The sequence below is a fragment of the Antedon bifida genome, chromosome 10, assembly GCF_963402885.1.
Source record: "Antedon bifida chromosome 10, ecAntBifi1.1, whole genome shotgun sequence".
In the NCBI taxonomy this organism is placed as follows: domain Eukaryota; kingdom Metazoa; phylum Echinodermata; class Crinoidea; order Comatulida; family Antedonidae; genus Antedon; species Antedon bifida.
In genome coordinates, this window is record NC_136235.1 from 16,699,413 (window position 1) to 16,723,544 (window position 24,132).

The following is a 24,132-nucleotide window of genomic DNA, read 5'->3' on the forward strand; positions in this document are numbered from 1 at the left end:
GATTTTGTTTCTATGAAACGATTAAAGTTTCTTCTATCTTGTATATTGTAAAGCTTATCAAACTATTTTTACAAAATAATTGTGATGTGTCCGAATATGGTAGTGACATCATGTCCATATATGGGTACATCATTTTTTGTCACATAAAGTTTGATAGTGTAGACAGGGTTTAACAAACATATTCAAACTACGTTAATATTTATGAAAATTTACAGAAACGTATACATTTAACACATAGACTATACAGTCTATTTGTATATCTGCAATTTCATAATGTTGATACATTTACTTTCCTATATCGGAAATTACAGTTTGCGCCGCCAGTGAATTAAGATAAATATTAGACTAGACTACCTCCACGTTTGAGAGTCCAAACCATGGTTGCTTTCCGTATTCAAATATTTCCCAAAGAACAACTCCATAACTCCAAACATCACTTTCTATTGTGTTGGTTCTGTAGTTAATACTTTCAGGCGGCATCCATCGCACGGGAAGCATCGTCTGACCACCGATCTAAAACGAAATTCAATCAAAAGAATTAGTCTTTACTTTTTACTAACTAAACATTTATATACGATATCGAATGGAAAAACATCATCAAGACCATTAATTGTGTAGGCCTACCACGTGTGTTGGTATTTCGAGTTTTGAGTTTGAGGTGCTTTATTAAGTAATCAAGGTCAATTAAAATACTGTACATAAATATCAAAATAAAACTTAAATAGAAAATATTTTGCGCAAAGGAACAGACCTTAGCCAAGAAAAGTTTCCTTATTTTCAATAACCGTTAACGAGCAAATGACTTGTTAAACAAACAAACATTTGTTGGAGAGTGTCTCAATTATTATTGTTGCTAAAACATTTAGGTAATCCTGTAATTGATCTATTTCTGTGTTCATGTTGTATGTACTGTAAATTGGCAAAATAATGATATGATAAACTTGATTTGCAATTGAAGAGTTGATTTGTTTCGTTAGATTGGTCAACTTTTTATTTGTGAATGGCTTCATACATGTGAGATAAATTGAGGACACCACAGCTGAGTTCAAATTAGTGTGAAGACAGTATAAACATTTCAACAGCATATGAAACGATTATCTACAAAGAAGCCTTTCTTCGATGAAAGTAAATATTAATAATCCTCGCATTAAAAAAGCGATATTTCTATGTCCTTAGCTTTCCTGTTATCTGCACTTAAAGTACTTTTTTTAAGTAGACAGGTTTGATATTTCTAAATATCTTTCTCGGTTTAGACTCCCACGCTAACAATTCTACTCTGGTAAGTCTATAAGATTATTTTGGAAATAAACGCATTGGTCGAGAGCAATGTACCGCTGTCGTTGTCATACATGAGTAGTCAAATAGTCAAATATTGTTGAATGATGGTGATATTAAATGTGTCCTCTTTTTTGCGTTTCCAAAATAGAAAATTGAATAGGTATATTAAACATGTAAGTAAGTAATAATGTTAATGAAAATAATTAATTTAGTAAAGCTCTGTCTACACTATCAAACTAGTTTGACACAAAAAATAAGTGTGATGTACCCAAATATGACATCATCATGTCCACATATGGGTACATCACATATTTTTGTCACAAAATTTGATAGTGTAGACAGAGCTTTAGAAGAAAAAACATTTGAAAAATTATATTAACTCACCCTATAATAATCTGTGCTATATACATCTCTTGACATACCGAAATCAGCTATTTTCACGACAAGTCGTTCACCTACAAGGCAGTTTCGCGTAGCCATATCACGGTGTACGAAATGCTGAGATGCCATGTACACCATTCCAGAGGCAATCTGCTTCGATATGTAGAGCAACTCGTTATACGTTAAGGGTAATAGGGATACTTCATCCTTTGTCAAACAATCAGCATCGGGACCTCGACATCTAGAAAAAAAAAGTTGAAACAGTTTACAAAAATGTCTAATACATGGAATAAACCCCGAAAATGCATGTGCCAATCGGATACCGAATAAGGTCTCTATGATCACGAGACACTTCACTCATGTCAGTCCGTTTGACGTATAGATTTTAGAACAATTTTGGCCGAAAAAGTAACGTTTTAATAATTTTCATGTCACAAGTCTTTCAATGGGGAAAACGATAACTTATAAAAAAGTAACAATATTTTTTTTTTAAATCGAAGGCTAAATACACTAACCGTAGGTAATTGTTGAGGTCACCATTTTCCATGTATTCGAACACCATCAGAAATGGTTCTTTTTCCATACAAACACCGTAGAACGTTACAATATTGTCGTGCTGTAAGTTTGCGAGTAGTTCGGCTTCCCGTTCGAAGTCTTTGCGAGCATCTCCACGTGCCGCGTCTTTCAAACGCTTGACTGCTACACGTGTGTCATGTAGTGGATCATTGATGCATTTGTATGTTCCGAGGTACACCAGGCCAAACGCCCCCTCACCAAGAGCTTTCATGAAATGAATCTTGTTTCTGTCAATGTGATGCGTTTCTAAAGAAAAAACAACTTTAAAAACTACAAAATTTAAATTACGTTGTCTCAGGATTATATACTAAACTAACTAAATGTCATGTTTGCCTATTTTTGTAGTCATGAAAATAAAGAATTATCTGAACTGTTCTTAGATAGAAATAGAAACACAGTTCTCGATTATTTTGTGACACTGTGAAACGCGTACAAAATGACGAATGAACAATGATAACACAGTAGAACCCCATAAAAGGATTTAATAAAGTAAGTGGGGTGTAATCTGAATAGGTAGTGGGTGGGGGGGGGGGGGGCATAGTATTTAAACATTATATTACCCTTGTTTGTTTCCCTGAGGAGAGTTTATGTGGCACAAGCGTTCTTTTCCTCCGAACGAGTACGAGATGAATATTTGTGAACGAATTGTAAACAAAATGATTTAAGTGACAAGCGACAATACATGTTTGAAAAAACAATATAACGCTGTTTGTTTTCCGAATGTATCATTGAAGATTAAGAGTGTATTGATAATTGTCTGTTGGATTACAACAGATTCTCCATAATGTATTATTAACCAAAACAACGTTATACATCACTTCGCCCACCTTTAAAACGGAAGATGATAATTATAAAACTAGCCTAATACTAGTTAATGATATCATTGACGCAAACCACTTATGTTCTGTTATATAAGCAATTCTTTATTAGTTTGCTTTCCAGTCTGCTACGACCACAAGTAGCACCGAGGGAAACCCGTCTTTAAATTCGCTAAGACGATAGATCTCATTTTTATTCATTCCATCAAGCCGCGATTTGTAAGAACTTATAGATGCTCAACACAATAGTCAATTTGTTGCGACCTTTTGCAGGGACATTGAATCTCTTCAGGATCGTCTACTGGACATATAATCCGCCACAACTGTGACGAAGCACATCCAAATGTCTCATAAGTAATACATAACATAACAAGTTTTAGGTCGTTGCAAGGCTACCCATTGTTAAATTGCGTGCCAATTGCGTCTACGTATTTGCGCTGCCACTATACCATGAATAGTATAATTCAATTCAATTCTTTATTAATACATCAAAAACAAATTTGATCAAATTAACACTGCAAGAAGGTAAGCAACAAAGCAAAAAAATAAACAACATCGAAACTTTAAAAAACAATTAATTATTTATCCTAAAAATAACTTTAAGTAAAACAGCACTATCAAAACAGGACCTGGATTTAGTGACGTTACTGATGTGTTTTTTTTATTAGGCCGAATATACATTTTTATAGGCCTCTCTACACCAAACATATCTTATTGTACTTGTAGTTAAAATTAATACATGTATTTTAGTTACATGATTGCCTTATAATCCCAAGGTCCGGGGTTCAATCCTGACCTAGTGCCAGGGTTGTTACTCACGACTCTTTCAACTCCACCCACTAAGCCTCAAATGAGACTTAGTTTATAAGCACGATAAATGATTAAATAGTTTATCCATCCTGTAATTGGCGAGTAACTAACGCTGTTGGATGCATATGAAATAAAAACAAAATATATAAAACGTGGAACTTACGTATTCCATTAAGATAGTTTGGATTTTCCACCATCGGTAATGTCGGGGCGTGTGGTCGTAAAGGATCCAGTACTTCACCATTTTCAAACGCATGATGATGGCGACGACTTTTCTTATGTCGAAACTTGATGAAACACGCCACTAAGACTATTATAGCAGCGATAATAGCTAGCACTATTACATATGGCTGGGAAAGTTTAAATAAATCAAATTATAAATTGGAAAATTATATGTTGGATCAGTTATAGTGAGATAAGAGCAGACAGATATCTCCCTGAGTTTGGGACACTTAATGGTACTTATTCTGGATGTTCACGGACAAGATTGTTTTCATAATTTTGATTATGGAAAACATATTTAAATGTATAAATAGATATCAACTTTATCAATGCATAAACAATGATAATTATGAAATCATTACAAATAAAATAGGTCTACTTTTCATATCAAAGGAACTAACATCTGTTAGGCAACTATGTTAAATTAATATAGTTAGTTAATTATAAATGTAATCACACAGAAGCTACTTAATTTATAGTCAGGGGAAATGGCAAAATCAGGACTGTGGTCATGTTACAGATGTCAAAACAATATATACTATCTGATACCTTAATCATATTATTTAGCCTTTTGCCATTTTCCCCTGACTGTAGTGAGGAAATAGCATAATGAAATCATGCATCTATCAGAGAAAAAGCAGATGATAGAACAGAATATTATGGAAGGAAGAAATTAGCCGTTTAAAAAACTTAAGTTTAATCCAAGCTTAACACAAAGCTTAGTTCGCACACTAAAACGTGGTTCCCACTAGGACGCAACGCAAGGACGTAAGCCGAAACTCGAGCGAATTTACCTATTAAAAACGATAGTTCGAATAATAATCCATCGCGTTGCGGCTTACGTCCTTGCGTTGCGTCCTAGTAGGAACCAATCTTAAAAAGGCGCAACGCAAAGACATAAGTACACGCAACACAGGATAATCCGAAATGTCACTTGTGATTGGTAAAAGTTTTGTTTTGTGTCGCGCCCTGGACGCAGAGTGGGAACCAAGCTTAAAATAAACATGCAAGGAAAAGTTAAGTAAAAACAGCAGAAATAAGTCATTAAAGATATAGGTGTTTATAGTTACAAAATAAAACCACCAATGTCCTGTTTTTATTATGATTTGTGGTATCCAGTATTGGGCCTACGTGGATAAATTAAACAATGATAGTGCCTATTATACAATATCTAAATATGTACCGCAGTTTATGTTAAAAGTAGTATTTTTTACCTATAATATACCTATAATACAGTAGAACCCTTATTAAGGGGACACCTTCTGGACGCAACAAGAAGTTCCTACGCAAGGACGTAACGCAACGCACAGTGATTTGACCAATGCGATGGATTAATCACACAGTCGCATGTGATTGGTAAACTCGCTTGCGTTGCGTCTACGTCCTTGCGCTGCGTCCTAGTGGGAACCAAGCTTTAAAATGGATGTCCCCAAAGGGGGGGGTTCTACTGTAATTGTGCTTGCTGACTGATAATTTCACTTACTATAATATTTGTCTCATTAGTTGGAACAACAGCAACCGGTGTAACACCAGTATTTGGAAGGCTTATTGTAGGATCTAATCAAATCAGTGACAAACACAAAAACACCAGTAATAATGATTTTCATCCAAACATTAAAATAAAAACACAAGTTGATGATCACAGCAAAAAAAAAAATGGCTGGTGCAAACTACAGCACAATGAGGTGTCTGCGTCGAGCGCCGCAGAATATGCGTTTGGTAAGCTGCTGCACACAAGCAAAGCGTCAAATGGACTAACAAACACATTCTGCTTGAGTTCGTTTCAATGTATTTTTTGCATGTACCGACAATTTACTCATGCATCAGATCTACCGACACCAGTTATAATAGTTACGGTAGATGAGTGTTGACGCGTTTGCGTTGGAGTGCGCATACGAACGCAGAGGAATTGCTCTTGTATGCATCAGCCTTTATATAAAGCGTTAGAATAAAAATGAAGCGCACAATATAACAGTCAGCTTTTCAAACAACACATGCACAGGTGGACACGTCATGCAAATGATCACAACACGTGGTTCGATACACCCTGTCACAAACATACTTACTATGGGTACAGAGGGTTTTGTTTCATACACTGGATAATTTGTCGGGCCTGTTAATCCTGTTGGAAAAACTTGCTGTGCTGTGCTGTTAACATGTTCAAAACCTGGGCCTAATGTCAAATTAAGTCAGGAAAAGTAACAATGGGGGAATGTCAGTTTTTATAACACTCTGTGTAGTACGTAATTCAAACTAACTGGGCTTCCTATACCTTGGCTTTGGACAAGTATCCATGTAATGTTCTCTCCACAGCAAAGTTTCCAATAGTGATTTTTGGCTGTTCACGTTCGTAGAAATTTTAAGTCACTACTACATCAAAACGAGACATTATACTACACACCACTGATACCACCACCCACAACCGAAGCAACTGTAAACGACTCAAGACAATAAAACAAAACCATCAATCCCAAACACCCTCTATTTGTAAGAAACATTCAAACGATCAGCCTCCCCGCACATAAAACCTCCACCGCACGTAAAACCACTCCCATTTCCTACAGAATCGCTGCGCTATAATTTTTAAGCAACTTTCGTTAATTCTATTTAAGCCATTCGTTACGATCATTATTTTATTTTGAATAGCATGATAATCAATAATGCTGTCGTCATCATCATCATCATCATCAGATTATCACTATATTGTTATCACTATCGTCATTGCGTCATTCATGTACTATCACACCATCACAATTTATAAACTTCGACAACTACACATTTTTTTAAATAATCAACTGTATGTTCGTCGTCAGGTTAAGTATTTATTAAGTTTAAATTCCATTAATTAAACGCCTTCATAATCGTCTTGTAAATATACATAATATACATATCAGGAAGTGCATTACCTGGATCACCGACGAATATTAGGTTGTATAACGTGGCTTTGTCAGATCCAAACGTGTTCTTGATGACCAGCGTGTAGTTACCATTGTTAGCGTGTGAACAGCGGACAAAATGTACAGACCCGTTAAAGCTATTCAGCGTTGGTGAGAAATTGTTTTCTCCACGTTTTAAAAAGCTCCCCTCCGTGTCAATAGCTAGTTTATCTGTACCATGAAAAATCTCGATTTCCGGCATAGGAATGCCAGAAATATTGAAGAACAACGTCTTATAGAATATCTCTTCTCCGAGGATTGCGTAAAAGTCGTTGATCTTGGGAGCAACTATAAATTCAAGACAATTATAATAATCAGTGATATTTGTCAAATAACAAGAATGTCAACATTTTGCAGTACAGTAATTGATGACAATATTAATAACCTAAAATAGTAATTAGAGTATACAATACGTAGGTTTATTAAACACTTAAGCAAAATATGAAAGTTAACCTAGATTTACATACGCCTCAGTTTAATTGAATACGTGAAACATGGCACTTATTACTATACTAATTGTGCTGTTGTAGGATGTGGAAACTTATCAGGTCACTTCAAGTTACTGTACGTGACGCGCCCAGAGAAAACGCGTTTTGAATAATAACTAACTCACCACGCGTTTATAGCTACAATCCAACATGTAGAAATCGACAGAAAACGCGTTACAGGGTGAATTTTATCGTTTTATCATTCCAACTATGGAGATGTACAGTAGGCCTAGATTTAAAGGACCTTTTCTGGTGGCGGTAATATACAAACAGTTAACGTCATATTATTGTTTTTTTAAATAAAGAATATGTTTAAATGTGTTTAAAATCAAGAAACGATGTAACAAAATATATTCAATGATGTACTTAGTGACGTCACACAAATATAAAGTGACGTGGCTAAACTGAAACCAATTACATTTTATGTTCAATTGAACCTACATCCAAGTTAATCATTTACTAAATCCCGATTGGCCAATTACAATATTATTAAGTTGAATTGCTCTATTTGTTCAGAAAAATATCGAAAATTCTGTTTGGACGTACGTGACTTATAAAAAGATTTAGTACACAAATTATTTGCACGTTACCAATAATCAGTAATCTTGAACAGTCTTCTTATTTAAATAAAAAAGAAAAATCACTTTCATTTGAAATTAACATGGAGCAATATGCTATTCAGCTGATGACCGATTATAATCAGAAGGCAATGAACGTACACGATAAACCGTTAAGCATTATATTATGAAAGACAAGCATTAGAAAGCACAGTAACGTGACGAAATGCAAATGTTTATTCTGTACAGATAGGATATCGAGGGATTGCGCAAGATAAAACTGGATGAAAAATAAATGTGAAAAATGAAAATGTTGTTGAAGTGAAAATGTAAATTTCTAATCTGTAGTAAAAATAGTGTTTAGATCTTAAACATGTTTAGATATGAAACATGTTTAGGTTCTAAACCTATTCTAAACATGTAGTATGTATCTAACTCAACACATCAGTGACGTGTTGATTGTTAAACATGTGGAGCAACATAAAGACACGTTTAGGTTTTAAACGTGTTTAATTTGCCATGTGTGGAGCTCATGCGTGGAGCTTTTTAGGCCACAGTAAAATCGTATGCACGCAACGCTAAACACGTAGCTAAACATGTTGACTAAACATAATAGCGACGTTTAGGATTTAAACACGCTAAACATGTAACCACGTGTTTAAAAGCTAAATGGGTGGAACAAGTAGGTAAAACATACATGTTTAAGATCTAAACGCTATTTTTACAGGGAGGCCACAGTTAGGAAATAGTATTGAGAACAAAAAGGAAAGCGTAAAAAAAAAACAATAAACTCGGAACACTAAATCACAAAATTAAATACACGCTATTTAGCGATTGAGCCATGGCAATACAAAGAGTTGACCCTAAACGCACCATCCTGGAATTAGGCGAAAATATCAAAAAGTGCAGTATAGATTAACGGAATTTATGTTCTCTTAAGAATGTTCAACAATTGTTCAGTAGTATTACAAATCATTGAATGAACCGAACCAAATTTTGAAATCACCATGTTATGGTAGGCCTATGTTTTTAGCCGCGTGCAACGCGACTCTACAGTTCACTATGTCGGTCGGTTGGTTGGTCGGTCGGGCGGTAAACACTAACTTGAGCACGTGACTGCAGCCATGTATATGGTCTTGTTATTTATCAAATATCGTTTTTCCAATCTTTCGCGCAAATAAATTCGACTAGTTCATCATGTTTTCAAGAGATATTTTGCGATAGGAACTAAATTATTCTAGTACGCCAGATTATTCCACTACCACAATTTATATGTAGAGGGCGTTGTTATTTATTTAGAGGGCGCTGTACTCCCGAGATCAAAATTCGTTTAAATACAAAAATGGATGTAAACAATATATTTAGAGCATTTTCATTATATTTTCTAAACGAAAAACTAACTTAATAACACAAAAATATGTCTTGTTACTTACATTGAACGGTGAGATTGACAACCTCAATATCGTTGCCCGCTTCGTTGCTAGCTTCACATAATATTTTACCATTGTCGCCATGATAGGCACTATGTACAATTAACTTTTTTCCATTCGTAATATTAACTATGGAATGATTGTTCGGAGTTGATATCCACTTTATCGTAGGTGTTGGAGATCCGGTGGCCGTGCAATCTATCTCAGTACGTTGACTTTCATTCAACCGTACGTAGTTGGTTGACACAGACACATTAGGTAAGACTAAATACAGAAATGATTAAACAAATAATTAGAGGCGCAGATGAGTTGAACAAAAGTCGTATTAGACCAGTCGTATTTGAGCTATAGGTGTCAGATTTTAAACGTGTATATCTTTGAAAACATCAGTCCGATCAACAACCAGATTCTTAATCTCCATCAAAAAATGCATTAGAAAAAGTTGGTTTAGAAAATTCTGCAGAAAAGTCACACCTGTCCCCAGATCTGACTGGTCTACATACATGGGAATCCCTAATAAATGGACACCTTCGGACCCAACAAAGTGTCCCATAAATATGGGTTTCCCCTGAATAGGGATCGGCTGTACAATTGTTAAATCTTATATTCACTCTCGTTTGTTTCATTGGAAAGCGTCATCTTGACAAGAGTGTCCCATAGGAGAGGTTTTGCCGTATTTTATTTATTTGTTTAAATAATAAAGTTTTCCTAAAATCGTAATTTGTAAGAGGCACCCGGGTAGCAGCAAGTACAGATTGTAGAGAGAGAATGATGCATTTAAAAGGAATGTGGTGGCTCCTATCTATACACATAAAACAACACTCGACGGGCATACTTACTGCAATCTTTATCAAATGTTAAATCATTCAGTTTGATCTGTTGCTTTGTTTTGTCATCCCAACATAAAAGTTCTTTGCTCGTTTTATTTTCATGAATCAGCTCTTGTAACCAATGATGATTACAGTCTCCACATTTAAGATGGTTACCCGCTAGTGTTCTGAAAGATTAACATGGTTGTTATAATGATGTCACTCAATACTCTTCTGACGACAAATGTTGATAATCAGCTAAATTTATTCGTACTGTATTTACAACACTGGCTTGTTACAATAGCATAACGTACATTGGTCTTTCGAATATATAACGAACATTTCCGTACATAAAGTACTGTAGTCAGAAACCATAGAAATCATATATGGAGTAAATTTTGTAGAAAATCACATTTTAAATTCGCACGATAACGCTTGTGAGCAATCATTCTCTCATACGTAAGCATGATTATAGTACCGTATCAGTATATTTTAACGTCATGTTGGGAAACAAATTACTTGGTCAGGTAGTTACGAATTTATCTTTACCCAGTAAATACACATTTCTATGTTTTAAATATTGTAATTATAGAGTTGTATTACCTTTCAATTTATCTAATAAAATCGGTTGGTTGGGAATTATATCTGACTCTATTAATCTTATATCTTATCTCCAAGCATTGACATAAATATTAATTAAAAATTGATATTTAGCATCCAATTGATTTAACAACCATCAACTTATAAAGTTATTGCTTTTCTAAAAAGTCTTTCCCTTATCCTCTTCCGATGGATCAATCAAAGCCTCTTTAGAATCTGTAGATTTCATTTTGACATTGTAGTAAGGACCCAGCAACGATACGAACCCAATTTGTTAATAATGTGATAAAATTTACACACTTTTAATACATAATGTATTAATGATTATAACGAAATTATTTACATGCGTCCTTGATGTAATTGCGAATAATATTATTCAAATACATACACTACTTAATTCTGAAACACCTATTGAAACGACTAGATTCATTAGTTAAAAACATATCTGATTGTCCTCATCAACAGTTAAGAAAGGCACCCATTAAACGACAATCGTGACAAGGAACATATTAGGCGCATGCGCAGATAAGCCATCTTATGATAAAAGGCGTATTTTGTTATTTTAAAGTAACATTTCCTAAGAAAAAAATTAATCATAGTGTATACCTTAAGTGCAACAGATAACTGTCTTTTTATACCAAGGTTTTTATAATTCAAATTGGCTGAACGTTATTATAATAAATAATAAAAATACAATCCAAAGATCGAGCTAACAAAACACACGGAAGTACTGTTATTTTGTCAATTTAATAAAACTAGGCCTAAACAACTCAAAATGAATACATTGCTTTTTTTCGAGTATTTTGAAAAATTATACCGGACTTTCATCTGTTTCCTTACTGATAATATTGAAAACATTTTCAAATATCACTTTGATTGACCAAAAGTAACAATAGCCTTTTGATTAGAGTCGTTTTTCTTACAACATGACGACATTAACTTCTTAAGTTTACAATGTGAATTATCATCTAATAGAGCATAGCCCAAATCTTTTGGAATAGAAATACAAATGAAATAATATCCGTTAATTAGTAGAATCTCGAGGTTAGAGTTACATCTGTTACGAAATAAAGTAAGAAATATCAAACCGAGCAAGGTTCCTTAGCGACCGAGTTCCATTCCTTCGGGGTTTGAAGAAAACTGTAAAATCTCTTAAACGCGCATTCCAAGATTATTAATTATTTTGTCGAGTACAAAAATGTGATGATAATTTAGAAGACAAAATGCTATACAAGATATTTCCTCAGTGACTCATGTTCATTCTTAGTCTGGAAATTACGGCTCTGTTGCAGCTTTCCATTTGTGGAGTAAAAACTACTTAAATTCGTGACGTGCAATTGCCAAAAGTGATATTATGCAAAGCAACATAACATGAATAAGACTGAGATTTACATGCACTGTTAATATTGACACTGAATGCAGTAAAAATTTACGAAGAAGAAATGAAAAATAACCGCGAATGCCCTTCCATGTACTCATAAATTAATTAGAATTACACTACACAGTTCCTTTTCAACAACACAGTAGGCCTATTATAAATTTTGAATTTTTAAATTTATTTTTAATTTCATATTATCTTTTTTTTCCATTTTTTTCATGATGTTTTTAATGTTAACACCAAAATCATAAATTTCTTAAAAGTAGATTCATTTACAACACTAGGTATATTATCATCATCATCATCATATCATTTATTTTTAATGCCATATGTTGTTTTTCGTTTGTTCATGATGTTTTATTGTTAATACCACAATCATAAATTATATCGTACGTTCACATTGCTAAATTATTGGGGACCTACCGACCAACCGACAACCTCCAGCCCCCAGTCAATTGTATTTAAATGAGAACGTGACACAATCTTAGATATTTATTTATGTGTCATCGGGATAACATTACACTGTTTCTGAGAATTTTCTCGTTAGGTTATTGACAGTTTATTTTACAAGGTATGAGTAATTAATTATTAAGAGTATATTTTGTGACATAATTATTTTGATTGAAACACAAAATAAATTCTCTAAGGTAGAAATGATGACGTCATCTTTGCCGATACTTCAACTCCACTCTTTATATACGTTTTACCTCTGTTCCATGCTACAACGTGTATAAAAATAAAAGAACATAGACACGGAAAATTGTACTGATTGTTAACCTTCCTCCCACAAGATGTGATCACACTGAAGTAAAACCGGAGTGAAATGTCTACAATTTATCATACATAGTATGGAACGCCGAATGCGCAAGTTTGTACTAAGATAGTACAATTAACTATGTAGCGTTCCCCTGTCAATACTCAGTAACATGAACTCCACAGAATACGCTTTATTACTATAGATTCAGAACCTTCAATCTCAGCGGCATATTGCTACTTTACATATATAGCTTGGAATAATAAATCGCATGCTTGTCACAGATGTCATGCTAAACATCGTTAAAGCTGACAATAATGCATCCGTTAGTTCTTAACACGTTCATAGCTAATCTATCCTCACCGTAAAAAAATTTAAAAAGTGCATTCTATTATTCGACTGGTTTACTTTATTATCAACAGTGCGAGGGTACGGCACTTTCTCAATCCAAACACTGAATAACAAGATTATAACTAAATGTAAAATGACTGTTTATGTTTATGTAAATCACACAAAAAAGAACAATAACATAATAAAGATATTAATTTGTTTTTATTAAACAAATATGACCTACTTTTAAATCTAAAATATGATATATTATCTGTTTTAAAATTTTGAATGGAAAAACAATTATTTGACAGGTTATGGCATACATTAAAATGATCAACTAGAGTAGATAAGTAAAGATGTCGTCAGTATCATGCGACTTTTAAAGAATTCGATTGCTAAGCATTTGCCGACTTTCGTAATGTGAACACCACTATGACGTAGCGCAAATACGTAACTGCAACGTAGGTAATTTGGCCAATCACAAGCTACAGTTTGGATGATCCATCGCGAGTGATTGGTCAAAGTACGTCAATTGCGTCCGCGATTAGGGGAACCAAACTTATATGAGTGTTCTGCTCTTTCCCAGCCCCGGGCTTTCCCAGCTCCGGGCTTTCCTAGCTCCGGGCTTTCCTAGCTCCGGGCTTTCCTAGCTCCGGGCTTTTCTATAATTGTATATGTAATTAAGGAAATAGGGTTGAATTTGGGACAGATTAGATAGTGTGCGCAAATTTGAAATGAAGTTCACACTTCAGGTGGAGGCACAGGTCAATCTCCTATTAACCTAGACCTATATTTTCCTCAACGTAATTACCTATGGACTTTTCAAAGGTGAGCCAGATTACATTTCAAAATACAGAAAATTAATGTCCATTATTTCTAGCGACAATTTTACACAATTACTGAGATCAAAGGTCTTAGAACAAATCCACAGCTAACAAAAGTAGTTTATACTGGGAAATGAAATGACATGTTGAATTTACACTCTAAAAGCGGATGAAATGTTAACAGTAGGCTACTTAGGCAAAGAATACAACGTGTAAACGGTCCCTTGTGGCTATGGCACGTTTAAACTCTCAATATACGCGTCGTGTATACGTTGGGATAAAACGTAAAATTAAAAGACGCCCATTTGGCCAATGAAATCGTCCTTAGTACTGTGATAAAGTATAGAAGTAAGGTCTTAAAGAAATGTCTTTTTTAAATGCTACTGTATGCCCAGCTATACTGTATATATTATTATTCATAAAATTATAACCTGTCTTCAATATCAACATGAAGACAGTTGCCATCTTCCTCCATACATGAAGCTAAAGCTTCTGTGATGTGCCCATGGTACTGATATGCCTAAATTTGGTACTGATATGCTAAATTTGGTACTGATATGCCTAAATATGGTAGTGATAGGGCATCATCATTTTTTGTCACACATTTTTTGTCACATAAAATTTGATAGTGTAGACAGAGAATTATGAATCAAGAATTTTGACAGCGCCCTCATTGAATATTATTAGCAATAAGCCTAAGGAGTATCAAGGAAAAATATAAGGGACTTAAACAAAACAAATGATCTTACTAAATTGTTGCTTTATGATAATGGAAAATAATATTTGACTTTAAATGAGAAATTGTTGTATTTGGGTCAATGTATAGAAATAAATATAGGTCTACATGCTTGCCTAAGAAATAAGTAGGTTATAATATTTCTGTTTCAGTCAAACATCTACGGCACTCGATATGTTTAGGTTCTAGACGATTTACTTAATATTCCTACCACAAAAAAAACAGATTTTGGCATACATGGCGTGTCATAAAAATATTTGAGTTTTTCCGAGAGAAAAAAAAAAGCCCACATTACAGACCCAAAGGAGCGTCCTCAAACGTTTGACCATGATTAGGCGAATAATTTAAACATACACTGAGCTAGTGTGACTGGGGTTTCTCGCAGTCTGTCACTTCAGTGTACCGCAGACACATTCCGTGCTTAGAATTATGCCATCACACGCTCAAACTGCTAACATTGTTTAGCACATTGTTTTTCGATAATTTAGCGGAAAAGTGAAATATTTTCCCAAAAGGGTGCCGAGTCGTTAACGGTATATTTCACACTTTCATCTTTATTTGATAGAATAGGCCTAATTGTGGTATAATTAATCAGTTTAGTTCTATTGTTGCACTTCTTTTCAGACTCAATCCAAGCTCACTTTGTGAAAAAATAACTCCATCATGTTATACGTAGATTGTAATACAACCCCTAAATTTGGTTATTAAATGTAAAAAAAAGAAGATAATTCAAGACAATCTCAACACGATGATTTAATTATTGGATGTGATTAGCGCACATACGTCAGTAATGTATAATGATGGTCACAAAATGTCAGCGTTTGGTGCACTATGTCTTTTGGTCGAATGTTTGACGTTTATGACGCAACACGCATGTAAATTGCGTCGCGTCGCGGAGGTGGGCAGAGTACAGCAGGATACGACCTCTGTGAACGTCAAACGTGGTAATCAAAGCGTGTTCTTTAAACGGATTTATGAATTAAGACTCTGTCTACAAAACGTAGTATTATTAGATGTTTGTTCTAACAACGTCAATAAAACAATACGGTAACATACGGAATAACAAGACATAACAAGTGTATTATGAGGCCCAGTCAAGTGAACATGTGTTGATCATGGTTTGATAATGAACCATGATCAATCAGTAACTTAATGCTTGAGTTACTCTGCGTAAAGAGTATAGTAATTACTGGGCCTAATAAGTGCCATTCAAATCTTATGGAAAAGTGTGTGCGCATTGGTGATGTACCTAAAATAACCTAACCAGCTAATAACATATACTTCAGAAGAGTGCCTTTACCACCAAAAGCTGTAAACAAACCAATCCATGGCTTGATACTGTAAAATCGCAATTTCACACTTATGCGCGCTCAGATGCGTTCCACACGAACCGCTATTTCCACCACGTGCACTTCAAATCCGTAGGAATGTTAGGATTCCGTCAGACGACAGATGCTGGCAGTTAGTTTAAGCATAGACCTAATTTATAGGTCCATGGTTTAAGCTTCGTTCCCACTTCTGACGCAACGCAATGACGCAACGCAACGACGTAGCCAACACAAGTGAGTTGGCCAATTCGGATGATCCATCGGTTGTGGTGGCCGACATGGATTGGACTGAATTAGGATTTCTACTACGCACGTTGTTGTGTTGAGCGCAGCCTAAAATTATTCTGCCAGTTTATGTCTTCCATTCATATATCTCGTATTCTTATGATAAGTATAACATAAAACTGTTTAAATAGTTTTCCACCACTCGTGGCGTGTTTGTACAATATACTTTTTATTTTGAATATGGAAAATATTTTTCATTCATTAAAACAACAAAAACTTACAATTTCTTCAGTTTAAACAAATACGCAAATGGTTGCCATGGTAAATATTGGAATCCATTTTGGTCTAGTTCTCTGTGGAGAGAAAACAAAAATCATAGTTACAGGGTGTTTCTGATGCAGTATAACGTATGTTTAAGTTGTTTTTGTTTTGAAAAATTTGTTGTAATCTATTTGTATAAGTACGGTACGACGGATTAAAGTATAACGAATATATTTTCGGCATGCATAATTTGGAGTTCATATGCCTCTAAATTATTACGAGAAGTTGTTTCGGTTTCATATTTACGCATTTCATGTATATTTGAATAGTATTACAGTATTTGATTAATTCATCATTAGGCCTATACAGGTGACTTCCAGCGATTACTTATTACAAAACAAACTTTCCCATGCGATTGCGTGGCGGCAACAACATATCATTTTCGCGCTTCACCCAATAAACTGAAAGTCGTCGGTCTTCAACTAAACAAACACACCCGAGTTGTGATTTCATTTGTAAATATTCTAAATAGTTGACAAGACCTTAATTGAGGTGAGAATAATCAAACACTATAAACCTTATTTAATATCAATTATCATGGTAGGTGAACGCAGATCATCGACTGTAAACGAACCAATTTATCCGCAGCAGCCCTTCGAATTTTCAATTTTTCTTCAAAATAGGTATCCCAAAGCTATAGGATAGTCGTCGATAATTTAGGGACAAATCATTGTCAAACCTTGGTTGGCGCATTGAATTGAATATTGAACAATAATGACTAACTAAAGCTTGGTTCCCACTAGGATGTAACGCAAAGACGTAAGCGTAACGCAAGCGAGTTGACCGAGATCCTAACGTGTAATCAAAAAACGTAGCCCTCAGATTTCTTCTCCGGTCACCGGAGAAAATCCTGACTCATGCGAAATTGTTTACAAAATTAATTTTATCAGTGAATCTGATTTTAATATTGTCATACCGATGATGTTTACGGTATTTTAGCGTTATTGCATTTTGGCTAAAGTTTCACTCATTGGCAATTAAAATATATGTCTGAAGGATCTATACTACATTATATTAATGTATGTAATAACAAAAACAATAGTCAATCTAGGTTTACTGAAATATACTTACATTGTGGTTAATTCCTTATTGCCCGCAAATGCATCATGTGCAATCTCTGATATGTTGTTTCCTGCAAGTTTTCTGCACATTGAAAAAAAGAGGATTGCATTATGAAATGATGTATTGTAGGGCGACATACAAAACATAACTTGATGTTATTGACGTGTAACGTAATAAATACCATCAAATGAACAATACTAATAATTCTGTTATATTTTGTAAAACTATTGTTTAAGGTGTTACAGAGCCGATATCCAATCAAATTTGAAAAAATACCACGAAGGCCACAGTGGTATAATGGTTATAAAACTATTGATTTGTTTTACTAATTTGTCAATTTCTAAATTGAAAGTTTGTAAATCTGTACCTTTTTTTTCATGTCTTTTTTGTGGTTTTGATATTATATATTTATATTATTTTGGGATCGTCGTTTGGATGTAATTAAAATAAAGAAATAGTTTAGATGCATAATTAATTTCAAACAAAATTTATTCTTCTACGTCTTGAGGACCCCATTGGAAATAAGTCACATATTGGGACTATCATGGGCTATCCTGCATTTCTTTTCTTTTTTGTCGTTTAAAATTGAAATTATATATATTGATATATCTTGTATCATACATTTTGTATGTTTTTAATGAGATGCAAATAAATCAAATCAAATCAAAACAGAAACACGTAATATTTTTGCGTTTAAAGAAATAGAAGGAACTGATTTAATGGAATTACAAAAATGTTAAAACCTTAGTGTGAATGTCTACATACAATACAAAACCATAAAAAGGCTTACATACATCAGTACTCGACCTGTCGTGCATCAGACACAAACATATTTCTTGAGGATGTTGCTGTTAATTAGTGCTTCTTAGAACCAAATGAGCACGTTAATTAATTACATTGACGTTCGTAGTGCTTAAGTGATTATTTGAATCACTTGACATGTCGTTAATTGGCTTGTTAGAGCAAGAATTTTTGATTTACTCCTAATTAGAACCAAAGGCTAAAGTTTAATTAATGTAGCAAAAAACGACATATGCTAATGATTGAGTACAGATCAGAATAAATTGTTGCTATTTTGTAATTTATGTATTATCCGAAGGTATTTAAACAAATTGAATATGTTTACAATTTGTTGAGCCTATTGATTGACTTATTGATTGAAATTATTTTAAAACTCGTTTAAAATACATAACACATTCATAATATTTCTAAAGCTAATGACATTGAAAATGCATTTACAGATTTTCCAGAATAACCAAGGATTTTTTTTCAATAGGGGCCCTGTATGGTTATAGATTATTAGCAAAGAAACATAAATTCTTTGTTTAGGCAAATCCACAACTGTAGGTTTTGCTTTTATGTCAATTTTAGTATAGGCCTATTAGTTTTATATCTTTTTCTTTGTTGTACCTTTTGTAAACTCATAAGATTTTCAACTTTTGTTGCATTTTGAGTGTTATACCAAAAAAAAAAAAATAAAAAAAAAAAAAATAAAGCTCTGTCTACACTATCAAACTTTATGTGACAACAAAAATATGATATGCCCATATGCACATGATGATGTCATATCACTATATTTTGGTATATCACTACCATATTTGGGCACATCACGCTTTTTTTTTATTAACAAAGCTTAATGTATGGCATAATTATATGATATCTATGTTGTTCAATTATTAGCTAGTTATTATTACTCGTTTACTTATCGTAAAAACTCGTTTACTTATCGTAAAACGCGTTTACTTACAATACTTGAAGACGAGGAAACGCTCTCAACGTAAAATTATCAATCCGGGTAATTGCTGTCTGTCTTTCAATTATTCTGAAAATCAAATAAGAGAAATATTAAGAAACAGATAGGTCTATGCAATGGTTTAAAAAAATTAACGTTATAATGCACAGCCACTAAGCTGCAAACCAACATGAAACACAAAGTAAAATTTATAGCCATTGGGTGTTTTTTATGAAACAAATATTATTATTATTGAATAATTATTGGAGCAGTATATTACCTAGGTTACACATATGCCTCATGTGTATTCTATTCCACGGTGTGAGTCACCAAAATGACATGCAATATCGAGAGGGGGGAGTGGGGGATCGCCTCCACTGAATTTAATGCAATGCAAAAGATAGAACATTAGGTTAAGTATTGGCCTACTCCATTTTACAAATATTTAGGCCCTAAGACCTGCACCCCCGCTCCCTCCCCTAAAGGATGCACCACTCAAGAGTATGCGTCTAGGCTTTGTTAAATCAAATGAATAAATAACTGATTACAAATCAAATCAATTAATCTTCAAGACCAGCGGTCACGATATGAAAATGATTGCATTTTATTCAATTTGATTGATGACGACTATTATTAACTCATTAAAATCGTAAGGTATGGCGAAATTGAAAAAAAGTTCACTACAACTATGCTTCCGTGACGCCATGTACGCGAAAAAATCCCCGATCGTCTGCCTGCTATCGCTACGCTCCAAATGATCTAATAGGGCAACGACCAAACAGCATTTTTATCTGTCACTAACTTTCCGACTACATCTAAAACAAATCACACAATTTATATTGATATCAATTCTTCTCTAATTGCTAGGCCTACACATTTTCAAAAATTTCGTTTTTTCCGGAGTTATAGCATTCGAACGACCAGCAAAAGTAATAAGTTTTGTGAAAAAGCACCCCCTGTAAAATCCTGACTACGTACTTGACAAATCATTAACAGGTAATCACAATTATTTCATGGAATTTCAAGTTAGATTTAGCAATCTATTCTGAAATTATATCACGTTAAAGTGATATAATTCGGTTAAGAGACAATAGTAATTGTCTCACATGGTTTATTGGTTGTTTTAACAGTTGAAATCACGAACGACGTTTCCTGAACAGATATGTTCCGAACCATTTACCTAAATTCACATCACACTATCACGTAAACGGTATTCTTTGACGCAACGTAATATAACCCCCGTAGCTTTCATGCATATTTGGATTTGGTTTGTCTAGCAAATTTAATCAGTAAGATATATTTATAATTATTTAGTTCCGAAAATCGCTTAATTATGACATATCCGCCGTACTTAGTTATAACATAGACCTAATTTATAGGTCCATGGTTATAATTTTCGATTTTTTAAATGGTTATATTTGATTTTTGTGTTTTCTTATGAAACGCCAAACCCGACAAATGTAAACTGTTGTTTCGTCAACTGAAAACAACATAACAATAATATTAAGAGGAAATCGTCTTGTTTTCATCAAAGTTGATAATAATTAAAGATAATCCTACAAACGAAACACTAAAATAGCCTTCATAGAGAGGCGTATGTGTGGGTAGCTTCAATAAACAACGATGAACTAAAATTAGAACACGTAGGCTAGGCATGCGCAGTGTATTGGTAATACGCACGCTCTACGGAAAATAAAATGTTGATAAAACGACATATGGACTAATCGTGGAGGAAAATTAGACTAACGTACTATATATTCCGAACAACTGACTAAGTCAAAATGTAACGCACACTTATATTTTGAAGCTGAAAACTAAGTGTGATGCGCGCGCCAACGTGATATGTAATTTGTCCACAACAACCACAATACATTGTGTGCACCTGCATTACGGTCTATAGGGTGTTATATTTTATGGGTATTTTGCTTTGATGTTACCGATAAGATGGTAGCAGCAAACACACGATATATGTAATATACATACTATATATAAAACCAATACAATAACATACCACCTTATAGAAATGTAGACTAAACAATCTGGTTACATAGGAAAAGATTTCACGATTCGCTTGATATCAAAGCCAGACATATACAGTAAACACGTAGATTATATCTCGGGCAGATGTCAATGTGTTTGATACGAAACTCAAATGATTATTCACAATGAATGTATTAATAATTAGGTTCGATCGTTCATAATATTTGATATTATTAATTAAAGATTAATAACGGATTATCACCTTATCAAAATTGCAAGAAAGTGGATGCCCTCGGCATGGTTATTATCAAAGAAAACAGATTACAGTATTTATACAAACATCATCAAAAAAGTGATGGAAAACGATATTAAGGCCAGGCATACAAAATGTAAACTCGTGTAAATAACCGTCGACAAAGGACTATTCAGATAGGTATGATGGGGATGGGGGCTCGAAAGTTTCGTTAGCCTTTTGACCAGACGTCACATGAAACAGAGACCTGCTGTATGATAACCGGTGCTTTTCTTTTCCAATCGTACTTTAAACTTTGAATTCACTATATCTCTGTTTTATAATTTCAGAACATTTGCCAAGTATAATTACTTGCCTTATTGCAGTTATCGTCCTGAATTCTTTTGCAAATCTATATAAAAACAGATAGTTATTGATTTCAAGGAAAACAAGCTATATGAAGTCTCAACAAAAGCTCGAGTTATCTGCATCTTCAATATGGGCTGAAATATTAAATAGCACGCCCTCTGCATGCATTTGACTAAAGTTTTCGCTCAGTTTGAGCGCTGAGGTGGAATATTATAAACTACGTGTTTCACACTCTCACGGAACGAGCTCGCAACAACCCAGGGTAAACCCATGCAAGTTATTAGTATGGATTACCGGTACATATTAGAAAGAAAGTATTAAACAAAACAAATTAGCACCAGAGCTAAAACACACTAACCATTAGCAAATGTCTAGCTGATTATAGTAGCGCGTTAATACAACATGAATGTGTCGAAGGCAGACGACATCTATCCACGAAATACATTATGTTGCACATTACAACCATTTCAATGGGGGAAAACATATCCAATAATTATTGTAGTTAATGGGCGTTAATGTAGCGATACATTCAACTTGTCGCGAGGCACACAAGGGGGGGGGGGGGGGGGAAGGCAAGAAACAGTGGATTCCAGAGTAAAATCCCGTGACCAATTAGCATTTGCTTGGACGATGCTCACTGCATCTTCCACACGTGAACGTAACGCAATTACGTAAGCGCACCGCAAGCAATTTGACCAATCGCGACGGATCATCCGAACTGTCGCTTGTCATTGGCGAACTCACTTGTGTTGTGCCTACGTCGTATACTTCCTAGTGGGAGCCACGTTTTAGTGAGTGTTAGACCCTTTTCGATAAATGTAGATTATTTGTGGTTCCCACACGTTTTCATTGATTTTACTGCCCTCTACGACTGTCTTTCAACCTCGTAATAGAGTGAAATACCGTCCATTTCGAATGCTATCGATTTATTTCATCGGATCCAATAAAGTAGAATTGTAAATTTTCTCTGCTGGCCAAAAAAAGGTTCCAAATTCATTATTTATCACCATCATCATCATCATCACCATGTGCAGAACCTCATGTGAGTATAATCGCACAATTGAAATCCCACCAAATAAAAGCCTAACGTAGCTTACCACACCACCTGCGGGTTAAGTTATGTATTGTAAAGCAAAGCATTAAACCTAGTCTAAGGCTAAATCAAAACGTGAAATCTCGGAATGCAGTTATAAATAAAAGAAGCTATAGTTTTCTCGTCAATTTTAGTATGGTACTTCAAACACACAATAATGGTATTGTGTACACACACTCCCACCTAGTCAAAAGTGTTTTCAAAAACAGGGTTCATCAGAACGTATCGATTCTAAGAAATCGAGCGTGGGAAGATTATGAAGGCTACATGTAACATTAGCCTTATAACGTCATCAGTTCATTAATTGTCACTTAAAATCGGTAGATCATTATACCATTATAATATATGGATTATTTTCTATTCATGTTTTTACACAGATTAAGTTAATGTACTTTGGGATTGACCCTCGATTGCACAGGATGGCCGTTAAGATTGTAATTACACCACGTTTGGAGTGATCTCTGTTTTTGCAGACGCATTAAACAAAAACGCGTTGGAGCTTGGTTCTCACACTAGAGACGCAAGGACGTAGACGCATCGCAAGCGGGTTGACCAATGATAAGCGACAGTTATAATAATCCATCGCCTGTCATTGGTCAAATCACGTATGTCACGTCCTAATGCGTCTCTGGGAACCAAGCTCAACATAGCGCGATATTTGAACGTATGTCGAAATCACGCGTCGGAATTATTCACTTACCACATTTTACAATCGGCCATAAAATATAATATATAAAATCATAATTTATAGTAAATAAAATTTTAAAATGGAGTAGAATATATATATATAACTACTTAGACTTGCTGCAAGTCTGTAGTTATTTCGAGGCTTTTCGATGTTTGTCCGAAATACAAGTTTACAA

At 34.4% G+C, this 24,132-nt stretch overlaps 1 protein-coding gene across 2 annotated transcripts in view; it reads right to left on the reverse strand.

The window, feature by feature from the left end:
- LOC144854688 (BDNF/NT-3 growth factors receptor-like) overlaps positions 1 to 24,132 on the reverse strand; it is a 53,153-nt gene that overhangs the window by 4,169 nt on the left and 24,852 nt on the right. The window contains exons 2-12 of one of the 2 annotated variants that reach the window (XM_078712628.1): positions 19,611 to 19,685; positions 17,873 to 17,944; positions 16,762 to 16,833; positions 10,336 to 10,493; positions 9,500 to 9,760; positions 6,992 to 7,309; positions 6,152 to 6,258; positions 4,027 to 4,213; positions 2,175 to 2,481; positions 1,663 to 1,900; positions 355 to 513 (exon numbers count right to left, since the gene is read on the reverse strand). In XM_078712628.1, the coding sequence (XP_078568754.1) occupies positions 355 to 513; positions 1,663 to 1,900; positions 2,175 to 2,481; positions 4,027 to 4,213; positions 6,152 to 6,258; positions 6,992 to 7,309; positions 9,500 to 9,760; positions 10,336 to 10,493; positions 16,762 to 16,833; positions 17,873 to 17,944; positions 19,611 to 19,685 (1,954 nt within the window). Of the gene's footprint in view, positions 1 to 354; positions 514 to 1,662; positions 1,901 to 2,174; positions 2,497 to 4,026; positions 4,214 to 6,151; positions 6,259 to 6,991; positions 7,310 to 9,499; positions 9,761 to 10,335; positions 10,494 to 16,761; positions 16,834 to 17,872; positions 17,945 to 19,610; positions 19,686 to 24,132 lie in introns of both variants that reach the window. The other variant, XM_078712627.1, reaches the window with a different exon arrangement.